The following is a 24120-nucleotide window of genomic DNA, read 5'->3' on the forward strand; positions in this document are numbered from 1 at the left end:
ACAGTGAAGCTTTTCCTACAGCTGAGATTTAGCGTAGCTATGAAATATGTTTGCATCCTCAGAGGTAAGGAATGGTGCTTGAAGAAGCCCCAGGAAAAATACCAAGAAGTGCATTAAAATGATAAGTAGAACTGATAAGGTACATGGTGAGAGACTGAGAGGAGAATCAAGCGCAGATATGATCACGGCCTATAAATACTGTCAACATGACAGCACAGATGAGCAAAAGGAAGATTATTTGTTATCTGATGGAAAACAAGCTTTAGGAAGAGCAGTCATCCCAGCAGCAGGGCGGCGGAGGGGATCCCCAGGAGCGGGTGATGCTTGTCAGCCAGGATGGAGGGAGATAAGGTCTTGTGGGACAATAGCAAATACATCTGCAACGTACAGACGGAGAGATCGGCCGGAGACCTGAGCTGTCCTCGCCTCCCTCCGTGGTCCTGCACGGATCAGGAGGTACACGTGCACCAGAGGGGTCCCTCGGGGGTCCGCAGTATTGCTGGTAAGGAGAGATGTTTGCTGTCACACCAAAAATGTGGAAGGACGGCGTTCGGGGCGTGAGCCTCTCTGTTCCTGCCTGTGCTCCCGTGCTTTCAGGCTCCGTTGGGGCGGCGGTGGCTGCATCGCACCAGCGTGGCCGGGGACGCCCTCGGACGAGGGGGACCCCTCCGCCGAGCCTTGCGGAGGGGCTGCTTCCCTCCGGGCGAAGGCAGATGGCTGCGGCAGCCTTCGCTCCTCCGCCGGCCCTGCCTCCTCGCAGCTATCGTTGCCCGCGGGCAGGAATGCCCACATCTGCTCCTGGATCACGCCGGAGCCCTCCTGGTTTCCAGCCTGGGCTGCGGGAGTAAACCCAAGGAGAGGGAAATCTGAAACTGCAGCTTCGAGGGAGCCGGGTCAGGAGCAGCCCCGGCCCTGCACCTGCCTCCCCCCAGGGCTGAGCTGAGCTGGCTGGGAGCAGGCTGACAGTCAGCCTGGCCCGCGGGTTAGCAAGGCAGCTGAGATGTGAAAGCCCTGGGAAAGCGTAGGGGAAGGTAGTCCTGCATCATACCCAACCGCTGGAAGACGAGCGGGGAAAGCCTTTGCAACGGGGACGTAGCGCTTAGCCACCCACTTGGAAATCTTTGCCGTGGATGGCCAGCCGCTGCCAGTTATCCTCTTGGCTCTCCTTCAACGCCCCTCGTCCCCCAAAGCTCGCCCGTTGTTGCAGTGCCCACCAGTGAGGTCAGTGCTATACGCACCGTCCCAGCGGCACGGGGATTGCCCTTGGTGCCCCATCTGCGGACTTACTTAAATTTTTATTTTGTAGTGTGCTATTCAGGGTGAGCAGACTGGGGAATCGGCAGGCTGGGCTGATTGTAACAGATGCTCTTGTTGGCATCTGTAGCAGCTTGGGCTATCCGCATCTCTCCTTCGTTACCTGGGACAGGGTTTGCGTGAGGAAACGGAGGAGGTCTGGGCCACGGGCTGTGCGAGTCCGGCTGTAGCAGAGTATGGGTCTGGGAGTGTTTCTGAGGATCCCCAGGATGGCCTGCTTTTAATGAATGTGTAAAACTGCTTATTGCACAGATTGTGAAGATGGGTGCTTCTAGAGCAGAGTGTTTCGGTACCTAAACACCGGTTCATTGATTACTGCTTTGCTGCAGGCTTATTTCACAGCCTTTGGTTCTGGCCTATTTTTGTGCCTCCCGCAGCCTTTTTAAAATTAAACGTGGAAGGGTAGTGCTGGAGATGTGCACAGCACCGGCCAGACCCGCCTGCAGTGTGCAGTGCCGCAGGGACCAGCCGGCGCTTCGCTCCCATCCCAGTAGCAGTCCGGGATGGACCACCAGAGGCTTGTGGTCCTGAAGGGTTAATTGGGGATAACTCGGCCGGTCTGGGAATGCCAGCTGGAGACCAAGAGGTGCTGGAGACCAAGAGGTGCTTAGCGGGTCTTTCATTCAGCCACTTCACCTTGCTGCGCGCCGATGGGCTGATAGGAAGGCTCTCCAGACTTGGTGTTTGCGAAGCTCTCGAGGTGTTCCTGGGTTCTCCGGGAGCGTAAGCATGATAGTTATGCTGCGCATTTAGAGACACGGCTCTCAGGAAAACTGCTTGGGGAGCAAGTAGCCAGCCTGTGCCACCCTACCCCAGACAACTGCCCATGGAAAGATGTCTCAGCTGACATCAAAGGAGCCAGCAAACGATAGGCATCATCTAATTGCTGCCTCTCCCCTGCCCTACTGCAGGTTGTCATTCACAGTCTCGGGATTGTGTGTGTGTGTGCAAGTAGCACAACGTCACGATGGGCAGCGGCAATCCTACCTCCGGGATCTGTATTATCCAGATAAGGTTGCATGTGGTGACATTTAAAAACCTGAATGGCGTCCCGCTGTTGAAATAAAACGAAATGGCATTTCAAGGTCTTGTTTGCAGAGAACTGGCCTTCTGCAGTCCCCAGCCCTCAGCTGGAGCCTGTGCTTTCCTTACGAGCGTGCTGAGGCGGGGGGGGCAGGCGAAGGGAAGAGGGGATGTGGTGGACCACGGGGACCCATCTGGGCTTGGAAGGTGGGTCCTGTGCCCTGGCAGCATGGGGAAGGACCGTGGTCTCCGTCGGACGGAGGTGGCCGGTCCTGAGCTCCAGCCGCTCACCTCCTGAGTCCCAGCGTGGCCCAGCGCCGAGCCCTGCCCTTCGGTGCCTTGTGATTCGGTGCCTGGCTTTTGGGGCCAAAGACGACATTTAGAGGGAATTTTTCTGAATAACCCTGTCAACAGGAATTCACATAAAACAACTAAAGCAACCGCAGCCACGTTGCCTTGGTTTGCTCATGTCTGACTCCGCCGGAGCCTGAGCCCTCTGTGGTCCCTCACATTTGCTTTCTCTTTCTCCACAGAATGCGATGAACTTGCCGCCTGACAAAGCCCGGCTTCTGAGGCAGTATGACAATGAGAAGAAGTGGGAGCTCATCTGTGACCAGGTAAGGAAGGTCCGGAGGGCTTTTGGCAGACATCTCATTGAGAGCACCAACTGGGTTTCATCAGCAGCGTCCCTGGGCTTAGAAAGGGACCTTGCAGACGACAAGTATTTGAATAGTTTCAAACACTCATTTCTTTGGCTTTATGCTCCATTATTGGTAACGACTCATAGAAGCCTTGCAAAAATAATGCTCTTTTTTGCCACAGAGCGATATTTCTTTCCCCTCTGATGTTACCGTCACCCCTGTGCCCGTTTTCCCTGGGCGGTGGTGAATGCTGCTTGTTTTGCCTGGCACAGACTCGAAGAGACTGACCTTCAGTCACCTCTCAGCAAGTGCTTTGAGTTTGGTCTGCCTTGACCTGCGTAACTTGAACGAACGGTCTCGATCCAGTGAGTATTTGGCTTTCCACATTACGAGCCGTTGTTGCAGTTGGCGGTAGCTGTTGCCTTCAGGGAGAGGTGAATGGTGATGCAGCTTGAACTCCTCTTCGCCTTCAGAGGCTGAACAACAACCTCGGATTAAGCAGCACCATATGCTGAGGCATCTTTTGTGTGTGAGTTCTGCTGTGGCGTGCAGACTTGGCAGCAATATAAAACAATTAACAGGTTGGCTCTGCCATGACAAATGAACAGAAACAGCATTATTTAGAGAAAGCGAAGCATGCAAAAGGTAGGATGTGCATTTGTGAGCCAACAGCAAAATCAGGTTCTGCCATACACTTCAAAAGTAATCGCTAATAAAAATAATTGATCCAGGACTGAGAAAGTAGGATGTTTCCTTGAAATGTAAACACAGTGGTACCAGGATGAGAGTTTGGCAGAAGGTACAGTCATGCTGTGAGGTCAGGAGCATTTTAATAAATATATTTGCGGGACATTTCCTATTTAGCTATTACAGTGGTGGAGCCTCTGATAAAATCTAGCTACCTTAAAGTAAAGCTGAATAAAGAATTACTTGCTTTTTTCCATGAGTTTTCTCTGCAGAGAATGTAAAGCATTGAGCTATTTAAAGTTTCAGTTTAGCGAGACACTGAACAAATTGCTTAATCGACTGTAAGTGATTTGTTTCATGGATGTTTGCTTAGAGCATGCACACTCAGAGCATGCACGTAGAAGTGTGAGCTTTGTGCTGGAGTCTGCGTGCTGGCTTTGCACTGAGTTGGCAGCGGGGCAGGCAGAAGCAGTTAGATCATAGCCTCGATGTGCAAACTCCCACCTCAGAGCTGATCCACCCTTTGCAACATGCAGCTGCTGCTGATTCATTCCTGAACTATACAGCAAGATAGGAGGGATGAGCAGATGGAAACGCAGGGGAGGAAATTTGCAATCTGGAGTAATCGTGTATCTTAATAGCTCTTTGCACAACACTGAGTCCACCCCCGGGATGCTTCCCATCACTTGGAGAGGGTAGGCAGAGAAGCAGCGCAGGACTGTTGTAACCAGCACTGCAGAGCCCAACGCTGCGAGCATCCCGAAGGGACGGGAGGTGACGGTGTGCCACTCTTCCAGGGTCCCGCTATCCGAGGGGACGTGCAATAAGGGGCTGCGTGTCTGTGATCCGTCGCAGCTCCCCGGCTGCCCTGGCATCCCTGGTGGGTGCTTGCCAGCCGCTGTAAATTAGAGCAGCATGAAGCAGGTGTCTGTAAAAGCACCGTAATACAGCATATGGGGTGTGAAATATTTATATCTGTCCACATAATTATGGCACGTGGCTAAAAGTACTTCCAGGAATAGAATTTGTACAGAATGTATCTTTTTAGCGTGGATGCAAATTTTGACTGCTGTTTTCTATTGGTATCACCCATTATACCATTTTCACCCGTTTTGCTTAGTGAAGGACTGAGGATGTAAATTAAAGTAACAGCTTGAGGCAATTAACTGTTACCCTCCTGTGCTGTTTTTCAACTTAGGTCTGAAAGGAAAAAGTGTCCAGAGGTTGCTCTTAAATGATATTTTCTAAATAGTCTGTAAAGCAGACCCTGGCCATTTGTCTGTGAAATATTTTGAGAATATTAGGGGAGAGAGTTCGGCCCCCAAAAGGAACTCTCACTCTTGCAGAAGTGAGATTAAGCAAAGTGGGGAGCTACCAGTCTGATGATGATGGTAACAACAAAACCGACAATAATAATAATAATAATCTGTCATGAGTAGGATTGTGCATGTTGTAGTGAATCATTGTAAGGGTTGCTGGGCTGGTTGTGGAGGACTCATCCCATGTGGTACTTTATGTTCGTTTGTCTATAAACCTTGCAAGTCATCTAAGTGTTGCTGCTGGTGTTCTGAAAGCTTGCTCCCTGCCTCTCTGGCTTAGCAGACAAGGAGGAGAAGAGGAGCAAAGCCAGTAAACCGGTTGCCCATCCTAGAGAGGGCTGAGCAGTTGTCATCTGTGGGGTAAGCGCTGGGAAAGATCCAGGCAGGGAAGAGGATACCATTTTCTGGCATGGCGAGCCACCCTTTTGGTGTACTCCAGGTCTCTTTATCCAGCTGTGTGCCATGAGGCGTTGCAGGGGGCACGGATGTTGAGGGAAGAGGTCGGGGACATCTCACAAAGTTCTTCGTTGCCCTCTAATGGCAAATTGTGGCAGGGGCATCACCATGTCCTCACCTTTGGAGACACTGGAGGTGCGCGTACTGAGTAACGAATTAAAAGACCTAAGGCGAAAGTCGTGCAGTTTACATCCAAAATGCCATCACTGAGGTATTTGTAGGACTCTCTCCCTTTCCTATTGAAACTCCGAATGAAGGCAGGTGCCGGCTGTTTCGGAGGCTGGTGGCCAGCGTGGAGCTTGCTGGGATGGCGGTGGGTTTCTCCAGCACCCTCCCGGGCAGGCGGTCCTCCGCCATCCATCATCCCCACTCGGGCTCCAACGTGCCTGTGTCGGGGGTAATTTCATCTGAACCAGGGCCGTGTGGGGTGCCACGTTCCGCTTTAGGGTTCGTTTCAACTTGTGACTGAGAAGCGTGCAGGTATGAGCCCTGTTGGAGATGCAGTCAGTGCACACTAGTGTGTGCCACACACCCGCACGCCCTTGAAGCCAGGCTCGTTTCTGTGCCCCGGCCTCCTCTGCTGCTGTTCATCGAGCTCTGTAAAGGGACAATGGCGTGCAGCCTTCCCCTCCATGAACCAGGTCTGGGGAGAGGCAGTTTCTTGATGTTATTTTTATTTTTGGGGTTTTTTTTTGTGAGACTGTGCGCTGTGGACTGGTTGAGAGCGTAATCGCACAGAGCCACAGTGGTCCACGCCTGCCACGTTAAAGTCCAGAGCACCGGGGAGTACTGACAAATACCTGCGTGTCCTTTGGATTCGGGCTGGGAGTTACTTTAAAAGCACGCTGGGCCATGTCCAGGGTGCAGGCAGCCCTCCCGCGTGCTGCCCGTGGGTCTCGGTGGATGGCTGATGAAGAAGGGGACAGGCAGCGACCGCTGGACAGGACTGAGCGAGGAGCAGGGTGTCACGGGAATGCTACGCTATTTGTTGTTTGACCCAAATATCTCAGGTGAGCCCCAAACCAAACCTCTCCTCAGAAACGTGATGAAGAGATGGTGATTGAAAAGTGGTACCTCGCTGCTGTGGGTTGCCATATGGTGCCGTTAACCCTTTTGCAGTAGATTTTTTTGACAGCACTCAACCAAGCATTTTCCATATCTTTGCACATGCTTCAGTAGCCATTTACAGCTCTGTTTTGGGACGCTTTGCATAAAAAAATGTTTTGTGTACCAATGAATTTCCCCCGATGTGGATAAAGTACAGGCTAGAATATCCCGTGTTTTATTGAACTCCCGAGCATGTGGACAATAGAGGTGCTCGTGGCTTCATTTATCTGACTTGCTGGCCCCGAGAGAGGTGGCTCACTGAAAATCGGTGAACGACGGAGCCATCGGAGGTACGTGCACGGGGCACGAGGGGTCCAAGGCTCAGCGGTGCGGGGCCGGGCAGTGGTCGGCATCTCCGGCCTCGGAGGGAGCATCTGCGGCTCTTGGCTGGGTCCCTTGCAGAAGCGCTGGTGATGTGGTTTTGCAGAAGATTAATAGTGGTGGAAACAGATCCCTCTGCCCCCTAAATAGTGCGGAGATGAACGGCTGCTGTCATTTCGTTCCATAGTAAGACATATAAAGTGACATACTGTCCTGCTGGTGGGCTGGCTGGATTGCTGGGGCCAGGAGCTGAGCTGCCCTCCAGGTCTGTGTGGGATGCAGGACGGGTGGTGGAAATGTTCACCACGTTTACGACGTGTTTGTGCCTCGGGAGTGAGAAGACGCTGGTCTCCAGCCCTGCTTGTCCACCTCCTTTCACCAGCTTGTCCACTCCTTCCATGTGCTTCGTGCACTCCTAGCAGTTACTGGCTGCCTGCTGGGCTTTCTGACAAGCCTGGATACCGAGTGAGATGGGCTGTGTGCTTACCTAATGTATATGAATCCTAAGAATGAAACACGTTAGCGAGGGTAATAATAATAATAACATATGTCACTAATGCAGAAAATGTTCTGAATGTTTTTGGAAGCAAAATATCTCTGGAAAAGCCACAATTTCCTGGTTACGGAATTAATAGGTTTTCCAGATTTGGGTGAACAAGAGATGTGTCAATTTCTTTGTAGGATCACATGGTGGAGGAAATGCAGAAATCCAGCAGTTTCTCTTTGCTGCTGAAGTAAAGCTTCCCCCCCTCGCCAACCCCCTTTTTCTTGGTATCCCTCAGAAGAGAAAGTGCTAATTCTGGGGATTGCTGGTAAAAGAAGCTCAGGAGCAGTGTTGTGCTCCCCAGTCCAAGTTTTTTCCCTGAATTCTAATCATTTATTACCCTAAAGGGAGGTGCTGGGGACTAGCTCTCCGGTCCGGTGCCACTGGCTCCTTGTATGTGCTTCTCTGCTCTTGTCTGTCGTTCTGGCTTATAGCAATACTCCTCAGCAATTTTTCAAGTAAGAAAGGGCCTTTTATCCTTGGGAAATTAAGTTAGTTTGCTTTCTAGGTGGCTGACAAAGGCAGGGTCGAGTTATTGCTGGTCTGCGCCTTTCTCCTTTCAGGGCTGTAGATTGTGTTGGTGCTTATATGAGTCACGTAGTGGAGATAAAATAGGTTTCATTGGGATTTATTAACTTTGTTGTGTCTGAATGGCCCAGTCCTGGGGCGACCGGGAGGGGAAGCCACCATGTCCCAGTCGTGATGTCACCCACTGGCTTATGCTTTTTGCTCAGCGAAATTTGGAGACTCAAATAGGGATTTTAAACTTTATATGCGTGTGGTAAAAATCCCTGACCTCCTCGTTCAAATAGCGTTAAACCCTTTGCCATATAAATTCTTATTTTGAAAGCAGATTTGGCCAGTGAGCTATTGCGAATTGCCAAAAGTGGAGAGGAGGAGCAGACAGGAAAAAGCAACAATTTTTAACTCGTTGTTTACGGTATCTAAGGCAAGTGGATTACGTGTGAACAGCAGTGCTTCAGCATTAGCCGGGAAGCGTGTTTGTCTCTATAGGGAAGTAAATGCTCTCAAGAAGGACCAGAAGGACCTTGAGAGGACGCCACGCTGGCCAACCTGCACAGTCGCTTACAGCATTTGTGGCAGGCGAAATACCAGACTGCAATCACGCTGGTCCGACGAAGACTGGGCCTTCCCACCCCATCTGAGCTCTGGCAGAGCATCATTTTTCTGGGAGGACGATGGCTGCAAGCAGGCGTTCGGGGTGTCCCGGAGGCGTCGGGGAGCCTCGGGCTGCCGTCGGTGCACAGCACCAAGCCCTGGTTCTTGCAGCTTGCGACGTATCACCCTCTAATATAAACCAGTCAAAGCTGGATAAACCGAGACAGTAATCATAGCCAGGAAAGGGCAATTTTAAAGGCTAATCCCTCATGGCTTTCCAAAGCAGAAAAAACACTTTAAGGGGCTATAAAAATGTTTCCAGGACTAGTAGATGTTTACCACAAGTGGTTCTTGGTCACAGGTTAGAGAAGAGCATTGCTGGTATCTGCTGTTCATGGATAATGTCTTTAAAAGCCTTCAACCCAAATAATTCCACTATACAGTAATGAGCAGCATCTTTTTTAATGAAGTTGCTGTAGAGTTTATTACATAAATACATAATTACAGCTAAGATTTAAGAAAACAAACAAAAACATATAGTATCTGCATCACAGACTACTAAATGTGCTCATTGAGTCTCTTGAAGCATTTCATTTTGAAGATTCCAGATATTAAAACTGGCAGTTAGGAAAAGCTCCTGTCACTTCAGCAGATGATGGTTGATTAGTTAGTAAGAGAAATAAATCCATAAGAGTAATACAGCTTCTCTGGAGGATTAGACTAAACACAGCAGAGCTTCATCGGCAGGAGAGAACCCCCAAAAAGGGGAGGAAGAAATAGGAGAGCTAACATGCAGCCGTGTTAGTCTGGGACTCTGCTCTCAGGAGGAGCTGGCTCCTGCCGTGCCTGCTGCTCGCTGGTGCTCCCACGTCACCCACTGCTCTTCAGGAGTGGACTTGGTGCTCCACCACTTCGCTCCATCACTTGCAGATGCAAAGAATAATATTTGGATGTGGTTATCAAGCGGCACAGCGAAAACACTTCTACCTTTGTGTTTTTTTGTAGAGAAGGACATGGTTATTCAAATGCTATAATGTCTCTGGAGCTAATATAAAACTGTTGAGGAGGGAAGTGAGAAATGGTGGTGGTCTCCAAGGTCCAGCTACCTCTATGAACTCTTACTAGTCTACAATGGGCCAGATTCTCATTTACAGCAAAGTGCTTTTTTTGTCTGTCTGCCAGTGTGAAGAAGTTTTAAAATGGGTTAATGGATGGAAATTGCTTCTAAATAACTTATATTTATGCCCGCTGTAAAGCCACGGTATCCTGAGGGGGCTGTAAGTCTGACTGAGAAACTGGCCTAACAGTGTCCTGTAAAAAGTGCAAAAACGAATCAAGCAGTTAGACTACTTTGAATATTGACATCTTATTCTTTTGTCTGATTTACTTTACAGGCTTTTATTTTTTGTTTTTAATTTTTCTATTTCCTTTCAAGCCCCTGTCAACATCTGTGGGTGTTCCTGCTACCATTTTCTGGAGAGTTGGATGCTAGGGCTGACTATTGGGCACCTCCTGGGATGTGGCAGATGATTTCTGCTTGTGCTGATGGAGCTGCGTGATGGAACCCTGGCACGTCGTTCCAAAACCTGTCTGTAACTCCATGCATCTGTCTCGTGCATCTGTCTTTCCCAACGCACTGGTAGCAGTTCCAGTTAGGAGCAAATTTAACTAGAAGGGTGTGAAAGGGACTGTCTGACCCACGGGGGCCAGCTGGGATGAGACTGGCTCCAAGCATCCGTTCCTGTAGAGCCGAGAGGAAGCCGTGGTGGTGGGGATGGTGCTGGGGGAGGATGGAGCAGGACAGACGCTGTTGGCATCATTTTGGCCAGAGAGGAACTGGCAACAAAGAACTTTGCATTTTCTGAACTGTTCTTTAGATAAAAAGGAGATGCCAATTCCAGAACTGTGAAGGTGTACGGAAAAAAAACACGGCTGTAAAAGAGGAAAGAAATGTCTGCTCTCTGTCTTAGAGAGCTCTCGCCCGGGGCTGATGGACCATAGGGCAGACTTTTTAGTTCATTTTTTCCTGCTGACCATGATGAATTACTTTTTTTTACAGCAAGCGGCAAGATAATAACAGGAACAACTTTTGGTGTTCAGACAGTACGTTCTGGTAACTGGGCAGCAGTGTCCTATTCATTATGAAATAACTTTCAGATAATGTAGTCAAAATTGCATCCTGACCTAATAAAGGGAGGTTTCAGATATCAGTTATAAAATGCAAAATTTCAGGAGGAAATTGTTATGAGATCTTTCCTCAAGGGAAAGGGCAGAATAGTTTAAAATTCTTCCAAGATACAAATAGTATCAGAACTTTTGGTAATGCTCTTAACAGGTTTGGACACAGCATACTCCTTGCAGAACAACTCGTGTTTCACAGCAGCTTTATAGGATAAATTTCAAGCTGGCCGTGCAACTTGTAAAAAAGCAAGCAAAAATCAAGCAGCTCTCAGAACACAAACCTTGTAGACCTTGTATTTCTCATCAAAATCTTTAATTCCGTTCTGAACGTGGCTGATGCTGGATTGCAGATCAGGTGTCCCCCTGTAAGGTTAGGCATTGGGAAGCCTTCGGTGAGAAATGAGTCTCAAAGGCAGGTAGGAATTTCTTGGCACTGGACTAGCAGCAGGTGAGTGAGATGGGGAAGGGAGATCAGGCACGCTGGTGGTGTACGACAGAAAGTGGGAAAGCAGGCGTGAGGTTTTACGTGGGTAAAGCCCACGATCACAGGAACCTGCCTTCCTCTGTGTCCTGAGGTTGGTAAGGCTCCAGCCGTAGCGGAGAAGAGAGAGGCACGTGGTGGTTCCCAGGCTTTCCCAGTGGGACTGGGATGGGCGTCTGGTCCGTGATTTTTCCCTGGTAAGTGGAACGGTGGCCTTGGTAGCGCTTGCTGGCTTGCTTCCCACCACGCTGGAGATCTCTCAGCTCTGCCCTCGTCTGACATAGGTGCAGAAGGAAACCCTCCGAATCGGTGGGAGCCGTGGGCGGCTGGGACGAGCTCAACCACCAGTGCTGTCCCCATGCAAGCAGTGCTGGCGGAAGATGGTGCAGGGAGCTGATCCCAAGGCACGATGAGCGTGTTGGTGCTCGAGCGTCGCGTTGATGTAGGAAGCGGGATTGCTGCTGTGGTTGGGTGTATTTACGTAGAAGAAACAAGCCCTCCTGTGTGGTGGCTGGGTAGGGCTGGTAACGAAGTTTGCATTGTTACTGCCAGGACAGGTGGCTAGCCTTGTGCGTGCTTTGTAATGGAAATAAAGACCGAGAGGTGGTGCTGGTCGTTGTTCGCCTGTGGAGCCCCACCAAGGACGAGCTGAACTCACGGTGGCCGAAATTCTGGGTGATCACTTTGTGCCGGTGGCGGGGCGGCTTTGCCTGTGCCTGTGTGGCACTGTCTCCTCGCCAGTCCGGTGCCCGTCCCTGTAAATGGGAACCTGCGGGAAGGGTTGGGCGGGGAGCTGGTGGGCCGCTTACAAAGGCAATCCAATTTAATATCATGGAATTAAAATATTACTTGCTTATTGCTAACGCACCACTCTTGCATTCATTTTTCTGGAATCGGAACAGTGAAGTGATGAGAATTCTCCCATGACTAGACCATGCGGTGTGTTTTTAGGCTTGTTCCAAGTGATAAAAAAGGTGTCTTGGCTTTTGCGGTGATGCCTTTCAATCAAACATGGACATGTGTCTGGTCTTCTAATGCTTCCCTTGCCTCTCAGTACTCCTGGCTAGCAGAAACCCTGTTATTTCAGATGTGTGTGTTTGTGTAACTAAAATTCAAAATTGTCATTGAATATCTAAGGTATATTTTTATGTATCCTATATAAATATCAAATTTCAGAATATCAAGATACATGCAAATGTATTTTATTTGCATGCATAGATTATATACTTATGAAGATAAGGTATGTACATATAAAACTATATTATAAATGTGTACTGTTTAAATATATATGCGCGTGCATGCATTTTATATATGTAGTAAGTAAATATAGAAGATGTTATAAAATGACTGATGTTTATTCTTGTATCCTTTGCAGGAAAGATTTCAAGTGAAGAATCCTCCACATACATACATCCAGAAGTTGAAGGGCTATCTGGACCCAGCTGTAACCAGGAAGGTGAGGAGCGTCCTGTTTCCTCTCGCCTGTCCCTCGTTCCTCGGCGAGGATGGTCCCTGGGTCCGGGTTCCTTCCTGCCTTTGTGTAAAAGGCCCCAGAAAAGTCTCTGAGAAGAGTCTTGGAGAGGTAACAAACTGCAGAGAGAAGCAAAGAGAAATTGGAAGGACGCTGCAGTTTTCCCAGCTCAGAAAGGAGAACAGATGTTGCAGAGAAAAGGACCATCTGACACATGAAACAACTTGTTTTAATAACTTTAGCTTCAATAGTTGGTCTGACAAATTATCACTAAGCTGTACTCTAGGTCTGACTTTTCATGTGGGCAGTGCAGGTGGTGAATAAAACCTCTGTCGGATGGCACTTTTCTCACCTGTGTGAAGGGGATGTTGAAGTTGGAGTCATTTTCTCTGGGCATTTCCGTGACAGAAGTTCAGTGCAGCTGGCACAGTTCACCTCTCGCTTGCAGTCTCATCTTGAGGTTTCAGGGTTGTGCAGTAAAGACGTAACCTGGGGTGTATTTACATGGCAGAGCCTCATCCATCCTTCTGCATATTATTTTGTACAAAACAGTTTGATAATCACTCATGAAAGACTCAGGCACTTCACTTGGCCTTTCACGTGAAAGTCATGCATCCCTGAATGTGGCTTCTGTACCGGGATGTATTTGTGGCTGGTTCTCATATTTCTGCACAGCTCCGATGGACTTAGTAATAGCTTCCAGGACTTTAGAATAACAGTAAACCTACATCCCAGTTAGAAGACCATCGCTGAACCTTTGGTATTTAACTGCTTTGGATATCAGCTCATATCCTGTGTTGATAGTTATAATAGCCTTAAAAAAAAAAAAAAAAAACAAACCAACCAAAAAAAAGGCAGCGAGAGCATAGCAGATCCTGCCATTGACTGGCTCTGCCTTGTCCTCAACAATCGCTGCTTTGTGTTGCCGTACAATTAGCTGAGGTTGGTGCCCTGCGGTAAAATACGTATCCTGACACAGGGCTTCCAGGCCGGGGCCGGCTCCAGCCGCAGCGGAGGTGCACCTCCGTCCCTGCGAAAGGCGAGGGGCAAACACTGGGTACTCTGTGCTTCCAGCGCACCGTTGCTAGCTCCTGTTTTCAAGGCTGCAGTAATGTCTTCTGACAGTGCTTCTCTTGTTGGAGGCTCTGACAAGGAGTAGGAAACCATTTAGTAGGAAACCTTTAAATTTGCCTGTAGCTGATTATAATTTTTTTTAAAAAAAAATGGTGAACAGGGGTCTTTGTGTTTTTCTCCTGAAGGGTTTTTGAAATTCGTTTGGTGTTTGGCTTTGCTCTGTGGTTACTCCATGGGCACACATTGAAGCCTTTCTTATCCTAATACCACTATACGAGTCCCATGACAAATGACAAAACCGAAGGAGCCTAAAAATAACTCCATTGAGTTCCTCTCTTTTGTTGCGTTATTCTGTATTACCAGCAGCCTTTCCTCAGCCTGGGCTGCGAGGCGGAAAGATTTACAAATGGGCTTCTGGACGAACGCGTGATATTGTGAGGAGAGCTCGTCTTACCAGGATTATTGCTGTAATTGAGGCGGTGTCAGCTTTTTTGCTGATGATCCCCAGCGTGGCCAAGAGAAGGTGGCTCCAAACGCTGCTGCAAAATGTGTGTTTCAGCTTGTAATGGGGGTCATAATGGCTCTTCCCAGGAAAACAATTGCTTTTCATCCGAGCTGAGTTTTGAAACAAGAAAATGAAAGTGTTGAAATTACACGTTTTTAAAGAAATTGCAGTTTGGTGGTTCCTGGAGCCCAGTAAGGCACAGAGCTGGTTGATTGTTCTCTGCCGTGGTTGCAAAGAGCAGCTTGGCCTCGCTGGGGTGGGGGATGATGCTCCTGCCTATTTCTGCCGTGCCCTCCCACCCCAGTCTCCTGTCTGCCTCTTGCTATATCAATATTTTACCTTTACTTCTAGAGGAGTAAGGTTTTACGCTGCTTGCAGTTACACTGTGTAAACTCTCTTGGGAGAGAAGGCACTGTGTCTTTGTACTCTCAGCTAATTAACTGAGGTCCAGAGAACCTGTATGTCTGATCTCAACTAGCTATTTCAAAAGTAAGAATTAGTAGTGCCTTGTGTCTGCTAGGACTTTACAGTGAGACATCTATCTCAGTCTGCCAGTGGCTTTCTGAGCTGGTATTTAGTCTTACCTCAAGTAAGCCAGTGGTGCTAACTAGCACGTGATAAAACCCTGGTGAAAAAGGCAGCTGATAATTTTCGCATAGGTCAGCGAGGCAAGGTAAATCCTATCTTTTCATCATCTTCACCTCAGTAAATGAACTCATGAGAATTATTAACTGCCAAGTAGTGCCCTTGATTTTATTGTGGTGCACTGAGAACAAACCCTTTTTTCCCTAGTATTCAGAGCATAGTCCTACTTGCAGCAGCATTGCTTGTGCCCTAAGCATTTATAAGCCCTTTCCAAGCACATCAAGTCTGTGTGTGATAACTGATGACCAGGTTGGTTGTTAAGTACTGCAGTTCCAAGGTGATTATCGTTGTCCATCCACTTCTGCTCTCATTTACCTTGTTCACAAATGAGAATTTACCGAAACAACTGCTCTAGAATAATTTATCCAGCTGTTTTAGTACATTTCCATGGGCAGGGAGCACCAGGCAGGAGAGATGACCACGGTCTTTCTCCGGCTGGGAGAGGAGGAGGCATCGCTGGCTCGCTCTGTCTGCACGCCGAAGGTAGCCCTGCTGCAAACTGGTTTTGCAGAGGATGGGGAGGAGCTGTGGAGAGGAGAGGAGACGGGTCGGCGTGCATTTAGAGGTCTTCAGCTGTGACCGGTGCCCGCTTTGAGCTGTGGAGTGAAGTGGGGCTCTCGCTGCATCCCAGTGAGGTTTTGCCAGGTTGCCCATTCTCCTCCAAGATGGAGATGACGTGAAACCTCATCTCCTTTCTGCTGCAGTGTTTCACTTTTGCCATTTTATGGCCTTTTCCCAGCATCTAATTTTGCAGATACAATTTAGCATGCGCAAATTATTAAAGCATGCAGATGGCAGCACATGTGTGTTTCATTATTGGCTTGCATCCACAGCTTTGGTAATTACACAGAAATCATGGCAGGTTTTTTGGTGTGGGTGTAAAGTCGCGAAAGCGAGATTAAAGCACTAGGCTGAGAATGAAGCCCAAACACTGTAGTTCTAAATGGAGAGTTTGATACTAAAACAAAGCTTGTATTGTAAAGAAATGTTTATTTATCTACAGGCTTTTAATTTTCTTAATCCTGGAAACTCGAAAATGTGCATGGGAACAGAAGTTATTTTTCTGTGTGTGTTTTTGTTGACTGCTGGACTGTTGTTGTTGCATTCCTCAGGATTTAGAGGGGTTCTCAGTTTACCTTAATGTTTTATTTATTCAGTCTGCGCTGCATGAGATGCTGATATTTTTAATAGCATCACATGAATCTAATTGGTTTTTTTGCCTGCTCATTCAATTACAGAAATTCAGAAGACGAGTCCAAGAGTCTACTCAAGTACTCCGAGAACTGGAAATTTCTTTAAGAACAAATCACATTGGGTAAGAATTTTTGATGGCCTCCGGTCTAAGGTGGTTTGTTGGTTTTTTTGGTTTTTTTTTGGTGGTGTGTTTTTTTTTTTTTTTTACATCTACTGATGGATGTCTTTGAGAAAATATCTCTTTGCATGTCAAGTAGTAATACCACTTGATTGATTGTTAAAGCCTGAAGGGCTCAGTTAAGAGATAGCTGGGCATCTCAGGAGAATAATTCAGCTTTAATCCTTTCATGATAGGGTTCATCCACATCTCTGTGAAGGCTGCAAAAAGATTGCAGTCAACTTCTGCTCACCTTAAGTCAATCAGAGCAGGAGTGAGCATGTTTGTGTCTAGAATAGTAATTGTATTGCAGCTATAAATGTATGTATAAAAAAACCCCACACTGTTTTATAGCTTTAACATGCTGCAGTTCATGAAGCCTGGCTGTGCGTAGTGTTACCAGGATTTTACTTCCACAAAGCAGAAAATTCCTTTCAAATAGCAAAAGTAAAAGAATCGCCAGAGACTTAGTTTTTTATCGAACGTGCCATTCCCATCCGCATTTCCACTGGTCTCACCTCTCTGCTTTGGAACCAGAAGCCAGTTCAGCACTGGTACATCAGCCAGGAAGGTTTCTTCAACGTTTTGTGTCATGATCACACACTGTGTCCAGCTCAATTACATCGATTTTACAGGGTGCTGCTCTTATTTTGAGGAAACAAGGGTGTTTTAAGCTGTGGGAGGCAGCTCCCCAGCGTGGCATGCATGGACGGCGTGCATGGCAGTGGTGGTCTTTCCCGCAAGCTGCACCATCGCAAATACTTACAACAAACTTCTCCCACACCCCTGCTCTGGCTCCTGCTATGTTTACCCTCGTTTTCCAACACAAAGGATTCCCCATCAGAGACTTAGGGCATCTGAAGCGTGACGTTCTGCAGATTTATGATGGCTCATGGATGTGCAGAAGGAACCATGATGGTGCACCAGATAAACAAAAGAGACTGACAAGGCCAATGTTTATTTATTTGGTTCACTTGGCTGAAAGATGTGTTTCAAAATATGTTTTATAAAAATACCGAGTTGTTTATTTTAGCAGGTAAACAGTGAAAGATTTAAAGCCTGAAGGCTAGAATAACTCGGAGGTAATGAATTCCCACTCTGCTGAGAGCAGGGGATCCATAGCTGCGAGGCCCTGGAGGCAGACGAGCCTGGAGCCCCAGTTCCCTCCCTGGCTCCCCACTCGTTCCAGTGGCACCTAACCCACTCCTGGTGGGGTTTTGGCTGCCCCGGTTGCTGTTCAGAGGAGAGCTGAGCTGGGACTGTGCTGAGGGTCCTCGCTCACCTGGGTTTGCCCCCAGATGGATAGATTTTCAAACTTTTATTTGGCATTCTTGAGTTTTTGAAAGTTTTGGAAGATAATAGACTTTTCTGAATTGCAGATTATTTTGCATAACTCCAAAATTCACAGTAACAGGTTAACACCTTTTAAAAAAAGAAGGCAAAATTACTGTTAAATGTACATCCAGGATATCACATTACTCTTTTGCTGGTCTGTATGCTTTTAAAGACTGCTACAGATCAGGATGTGATAAAAAATAAACCAGGTCCCTGCGACTCACGCGTTAGAAGGCGGCTGTAACCACTGCTCAGCGGTTTGTGCAGCAGTGTTTGCCAGAGAGGAGAGGAGCCTGGGTTTGGAGCGAAGCCGAACGGCAGCCGAGCTCCCCAGCGCACCCGTGGCCCTCTTGCAGCAACGCTGCTATGGTGGGAAAGGCACTTACCAACTCGGGAGCTCAGTACTTAGAAGAGGAAACATCTAGTTTCTGAGCAATGCAGAGCGTGCATAGGGATTTTTATGCCTTTTTTTTTTTTTTGAATGTTTTTTCCATCATAGTGCTGCAAAAAAGCTTGTTTCAATACATTTGTAAAGTCCTCTAAAGGACTGTTTTAAAGTCCTCTACATAATAAAGGGCATTTTTAAAAAGTCCTCTTTTCCTGAGTGAGAAAGCAAAGTTTTGCTCAGCAGTGCTGCCTTTCCTGCAATGGATCTGTCTCTAGTTTTTCTGAGAAGAATTCCAGTAACTGCACAAAGCCCATGAAGCGCTCTGATGTCTAATGATTTTTCTAACAGATGGGTCAGGGAGTTCCTGAATGAAGAAAACAAAGGCCTGGATGTTCTGGTGGAGTACTTGTCGTTTGCGCAGTATGCAGTCACGTAAGTAAGACATGCCTGGTACTCTCTGGGCTTGCAAGGCAGAGCAAGAATCCTGCCATCTCTACAGAGCAAGAGAGGGAAATGCCAGGGCAAACGCTCAGCTTTCCCTGTAGCAGAGCTTTCCTGCTAGTAGCTTGGTACAATACTACGTATGTACCTTAGAGCAGAGAAAATGGTAACATTAGCCCAAAACTATGGCATCATAACATTTTGCAGAGAAAAAAAAAGCCTAAGTTTAAGCCTTGAGATTATTTATCTCTAAGACTATACTGACATATTTTTTTACCTTTGGCTTCTGACCATCCTAGGGGTACAGTGCAAAAAACATTCAACAAATGTGTAGAAGCATGCAGGCTTCCATAGAAATAGATTTGCAATTAGTGTCTGACCCCAAGGTATTACAGTCCTGCCTACCATGTTCAAAGCGACATCCACACACGAACCACTCCTCACAAGGCTGCTGGCAAGCAAAGTTGTTGGCATCCTGTGCAGTAGATGCGGTGCAAGACAACAGTAGGAATTTCAAGGTGATTTTGCAAGTTGGGAAGACTATAAACCAAGCTTTTTGAATTCTGACATTCAGTTAGTTGGGAGTCAGATTTAGTCCTTTAGATAATAAATCATTAAATGTATTCTACTAAAACAAAATGGGAAAAAAATCAGCTGTCATTATATCACACAATTTGAAATAGATGTTCTGCTGAGGATCTGGTTTTGTATATCCAAAGGCTTTCACTGAGGATATTGTAGCAGTAGATTTTTATATAAAATTGTATGAAAAGAAGTGGTAGGTTAAGGAACTCAAGCTGAGTAGAGTTGATATTTTATTTTTAGAAAAGATGCCATCAGATGTATATATATCATCACACAGAAAAGAGATTTTTTGGTGGGGTTGCAATAAAATTAATGAAGGAAAATTATATGTTTTAAAATGTTACTAACACTGGAAAAAACTGTGCACAGCAAAAAGAAGTGTTTGTATAAAGACTTTCTTCCTAAAATTATACAAATGTACGCAAGTTAGCTTGCTGGGTTTTTCCTCTCTCTAACGTGGTAAACATGAGTAATAACCTCAAAAGCTGTAAGAGGAACAAGCAATTTTTGCTTGAAATAGCAGTACAATGGGCAATGAGTCAGAAATCAAAGAAAATCTGTAATGATTATGGTAATATATTACATATGCTGGGAGATTTGTGAGGGCCAGCAAAGCAGTGTAAATGCTCAGTCACATATCGATGGAGTAAACTGAATTACTACTTGCAAAACGTGTTGATTTATTGAAATAAAATGGAGACAGCTTTAAGCATTCCCCCTCTTCCCTTCAAGGCAGGGCTATTCATCAGCAAAGCGGCCAATGTTGTATTTATTTTACGTTGAAGTAGAATAATACGTAGCTGTTTGATCCTTCTGAAATTGTGCGCTCATGTGGTCAGCTGCTCCCCTTGTCAAGGTCTGAATTTGCCGCACTGCGCGTTTGAAGCTCGCACTGAATTTCAGCCTGCATTGCTTTCTTCCTTTCTTTTTGTAATCTTTTGGGACCAACTAAAATCTGCAGATGTTGAACAGGAAGGAAAACGCTATGTGCATCTTTTCTGTCTAACCCGACGTTGGAATTTCTATTTCCTTTCAGGTTTGACTTCGAAAGTTTGGAGAACAATGTGGAAAACTCGATGGACAAGTCCAAACCTTGGAGCCGATCTATTGAGGACCTGCACAGAGGCAGTAATTTACCCTCGCCAGTTGGCAACAGCATTTCCCGCTCTGGCAGACACTCGACTTTACGGTAAGGCGTTTAATCAGGCAATGGGTGACCTGCAAACAGTGACTGCCCGAGTGAGAAGAGTCAATATGTTTTTTCCAATTAGAATATTTTTCATCTTCCCTCTTTTCACAGTATAGGCTTGACATATATAGGAAATGTGTCACTGTACTGACGGTTTTGAGGTGGAAAGAAGTGCTAAGCTAGTAACTTGGGGCAGCATTACACAGCAATTGAGGAAAAGACAAGAATAACTCTGCCTCCCTTTCCAGTGACAGAATGATCTAAAGATGCACAATACGTTTCCATCAGGTACAACGTGGCTTGCACAGAGGAAGCAGTTCCTCTTCTCCAAAATGTATCTCAAGATTTCCATGGACCCAGCCAGTCTGGGGCTCTGATCTGGTGTCTTGTCCAAAAAGGTCTCCTCCAGCAGCGCATTCCTTCCATGCTGCTATGAACAAGATTTTTTTTTTTAATGAAAGGCCACTGCCATCCTTCAAACCTGCTGTTAATTCTAGCACTACCCCGGGCTCTGCTATGAAGCCTCTCTTTCCAAATACTGTTTGTTGTTTTTTTTTTTTTTTTTTTTTTTTTTAGTTTGTGAAAAAGGCAGGATCACTTCCCAGGACTGAATGGCAGTCAACTCTCTTACATTCCTTTGATGCTTTACTATTATAAAACATACTAAACACCACCTTTGTTCTAGCAGTACTGTCACCTAGGGGCGTAGCTCAGAGTCCTGAATTCTTTTTGACTTTTTTTTTGCTTTTATGGAGTTTTGTTACATAGTACTGTGACGAGCATAGAAGAGTCCAAAAAAGATGGAGCTGGTGAGGACTTGCGGCTTTTTCCTACGTCCTCCAGCAGAGGTTCAGTTTTGCTTTGTCAGTCAATGGTAATGTTGGCTCTGTAGTTGACGTTAAGTGAGTGCCTTCCACCTACAGCCTGAGTGGTAGCGGATGTGATACCTGGAAGATGTAGTTCACAGACATCAGGCAGTAGAGAGAGACAGACACACAGTTCTGGTAAAGAAATACAGGCTGTGGAGTGCAGCAAAATCACTTGACCGGTTGATTTTTTTTTTTTTTTTTTTTTTTTAAATGTTGCAAAGGTGTTCTTAGTGGTTTTGGCTTTCTTTCATCTTTAACTACTATGACAGAGAAATGGTAGAGTCTTGTGCTTGCAGGAGGATGTCTGATTCTGCTCTCTGTCTTTGGGAGGCATGCTTGTGATTAGTTACACTAGAAATGGACGTCAGGTATACATTACATGTTTCTTACATTTTTTTCTCTTCATTTCCTTCCATCCTGTTTCCTTTTTCACATGCCCCTTTATTCCTTACCTTTTTTATTTTCCATTTCAATGTTTCCTTCCGTGCATCCTTCATTCCCTTCCCTCTTTCAAACACTCTTCTCCAATTCTCTCTCTTGCATCCTTCCCTCCTCTGCTGTCATCCACCTTTCACATACCATCAGATTGGTTTCTTTGCCTGAGCAACTTCAGTTCAAACGCTGCCAGAGCTGCTTTTCAGCCAACTGCCTCTGGAGCGGCTTCACTGTGCGCTCTGCCGATGAGGCTTCGAGCCGGAAAATCTCGTAAGTCCCAGGTGCAAGGTTACACGCAGCATGGGCTGTGCAGGGCATGGGAGCCGCGTGGCTAGCACCGCTCCCTATGCCTTATAATCTGGTAATCACACGTCTTGGTAAAGCGACCGCCTGAGCATCAGGGGGACTTTTCAGTCTCCAAAACGTGTGGTTATCACATTATAATTTCAAAGTGTAGTTTGCTTCCGTAGAGCGGGATTTTCTAAAAGAAAATAAAATGTGTTTTACTCTGAAACAAGATACTAGTTTTCTTTATACTAGTTTTCTTTACCATATTGCAAGTAGTATTATTAGTTTCATACCTAAGATGTAGAGCCCTTAGTCATTGTCCATGTTTTTTCATCTTTTTTATTACAAATAGAGGCTTTATGCGTATCCAAAACTGGCACAGAAACATAACCTAGTACAGTGCTTTTCAGCCAAGTGCCCCATCCTGCCTGCAGAATCATCATTGTACCGGGGCAGCTTGGGCAGAAATTGTCCAACATTTACGTGGAATTAGCATCTTTGGTTTGTGTTTCATAAAAAAAATAATTCTTTGTTTTAAAATGTGTATTTTTTCAATAGCTGGGGACTATGTGTATTAAAAAAAGTAAAGCTAAAAGGAGGTGGGAAGTTTTTAAGAAGGGTTTTTTTGTATAATTAGTAAATATTGGTTAACTGAAAGAGATCTTTTCCTGAGAACAAGCTAGGTGCTCATCAAATGAGGAGGGTGTGCAGGATGGTGTTTCTGGTCAAAATCAGGAGGCTCCTGCCTCGTCACTGAGCAGACAATGTGTCTGGGACATGCAGAGACCCAGGGCATAGGTTCTTCTGTGTGGAAGCTCCTCTTCTGTCTTTGTTATGAAAACCATTAAAATGGAGAGAAAGGAAGAAGCGGTCCTTCCTCTTGGACGAAAAAGGAGAAGGCTGACAATCTTAACAGGGTAATTTAAAATTCAGGAGCTGGACTCGTCCCTGCAATGCCATAGCAGTATGAAAAATGAGAACAGATTTGGCCTGGATTCCTTTTTATTGAAACAGCAAGAAGATTTGGGGAGACAGTGTTCCGTGCCAGCTTTAACACCATTTTTTCTCGTTTTTGGTGCCTGGATGGCACCAGTTCTCCTGCCTGTCCTCAGGGTTCATTAGCAGTAAACCTGCTGTAGCCCTCGGAACCCTGCACGGTCCCAGCTGACGTGTGCTGTACACATTTAATTATAGCAGAAGGAATAGGAGATAAGCACAAAGTAACACTAGGAAGTACTGGCAGGGTCATAGCCCTTGCACGCTTGCAAACGATGCAGCTCCATCGTAGTGAGCAGTTCCCTTGCAACCAGCCAGGGCAAACTTGCTGCGGTGTGAACTCACCCGGTGGTGACGTGGGCACGGAGGCTTTCTGTCTGTTCGTTTGCGTGGCTGAGGCTATCCACTTCTAATTGTGACTTTAACTGGCTTCCTGTAGCTCTTTTTTAGTAGTGCTAAACCCTGCCAATTCCCTGCTCACTGGGTTTCCTTGGCAACTTAGGTTTTTTTTTTTTTTAAGACGAGGCACAGGGATTTGGGAAGCAAACACCAAAATGAGGGCAGAAGGATAAAAACAGGGATGAACCTTTGGGGATTTTATTGCTGCTTTTTTTGGGGAGAAAGAGCATTACTTTCACATGAAAGTTATACTCTCCTGTCAGATAAATATTAATGCAGACTTTGTAATGTCCCAGCCTGTTAGAAATTCCCTTTCTTCCGAGTCAAATACTTCGGTTTTTATGTGGATTGAACTGAGAAACTTCATTTATTTCTTCAAAATCTGTGGAGTCCATAATGAGAGAGCGATCCAGGCAAACGTATCTTAATCCATAAATGGGCTTTGAATGCACTCAATAAGTGGACTCAAATTTGACGCTGCTTTGTATGCTACAATGATTTAATTTGGACTTTGCCATTAATGCTTTCACTGCTCAGGGAATTTTTTTTTTCAGTCATAATTTTTGTCAGATACTTGCCAATTTAACAGAGCGTATATTTGAGCAGCCAGTTGTCAGTCTCGTGATTCTTCTGGTTTCTCTACCTGAAGACGATGATTTTTACAGACCTGAGACAGGCATTAGTCAGGCAGTGGGGTCTCTGGCAGCTGAGGGTAGCTCCAATGCAGTATGCACCCATTTTTGCACAGCCTGCTCGGTGATGTTTTGGGGTATTTGTAGGTAACTGTCCTGGTCGAACTGGGGGAGAATCCCCTACGGTGCCCATCTGTGTTTGCATACAGAGGTGAAGAAACATGCTCATTCCCTTGCTGGAAGTTACCTGGGATGCGCACAGCGTGGCAGAGCTGCGCACGACCTGGGTGTGCATTTTTGTCTGTAGTCACACACTGGCTGTGT

The 24120-nt window shown here is 46.4% G+C and overlaps 1 protein-coding gene across 12 annotated transcripts in view; it reads left to right on the forward strand.

Annotated features, from left to right (window-relative positions):
- Positions 1–24120, forward strand: part of FMNL2 (formin like 2) — a 153643-nt gene that overhangs the window by 78887 nt on the left and 50636 nt on the right. For 6 of the 12 annotated variants that reach the window (XM_030016552.2, XM_030016555.2, XM_030016553.2 and 3 more), the window contains exons 2-7: positions 2871–2954; positions 12569–12649; positions 16127–16203; positions 18311–18394; positions 20025–20177; positions 21632–21751. In XM_030016552.2, the coding sequence (XP_029872412.1) occupies positions 2871–2954; positions 12569–12649; positions 16127–16203; positions 18311–18394; positions 20025–20177; positions 21632–21751 (599 nt within the window). The remainder of the gene's footprint in view (positions 1–2870; positions 2955–12568; positions 12650–16126; positions 16204–18310; positions 18395–20024; positions 20178–21631; positions 21752–24120) is intronic. The other 6 variants (XM_041124022.1, XM_030016557.2, XM_030016559.2 and 3 more) reach the window with 1 other exon arrangement.

The sequence above is a fragment of the Aquila chrysaetos genome, chromosome 6, assembly GCF_900496995.4.
Source record: "Aquila chrysaetos chrysaetos chromosome 6, bAquChr1.4, whole genome shotgun sequence".
Classification (NCBI taxonomy): Eukaryota; Metazoa; Chordata; class Aves; order Accipitriformes; family Accipitridae; genus Aquila; species Aquila chrysaetos.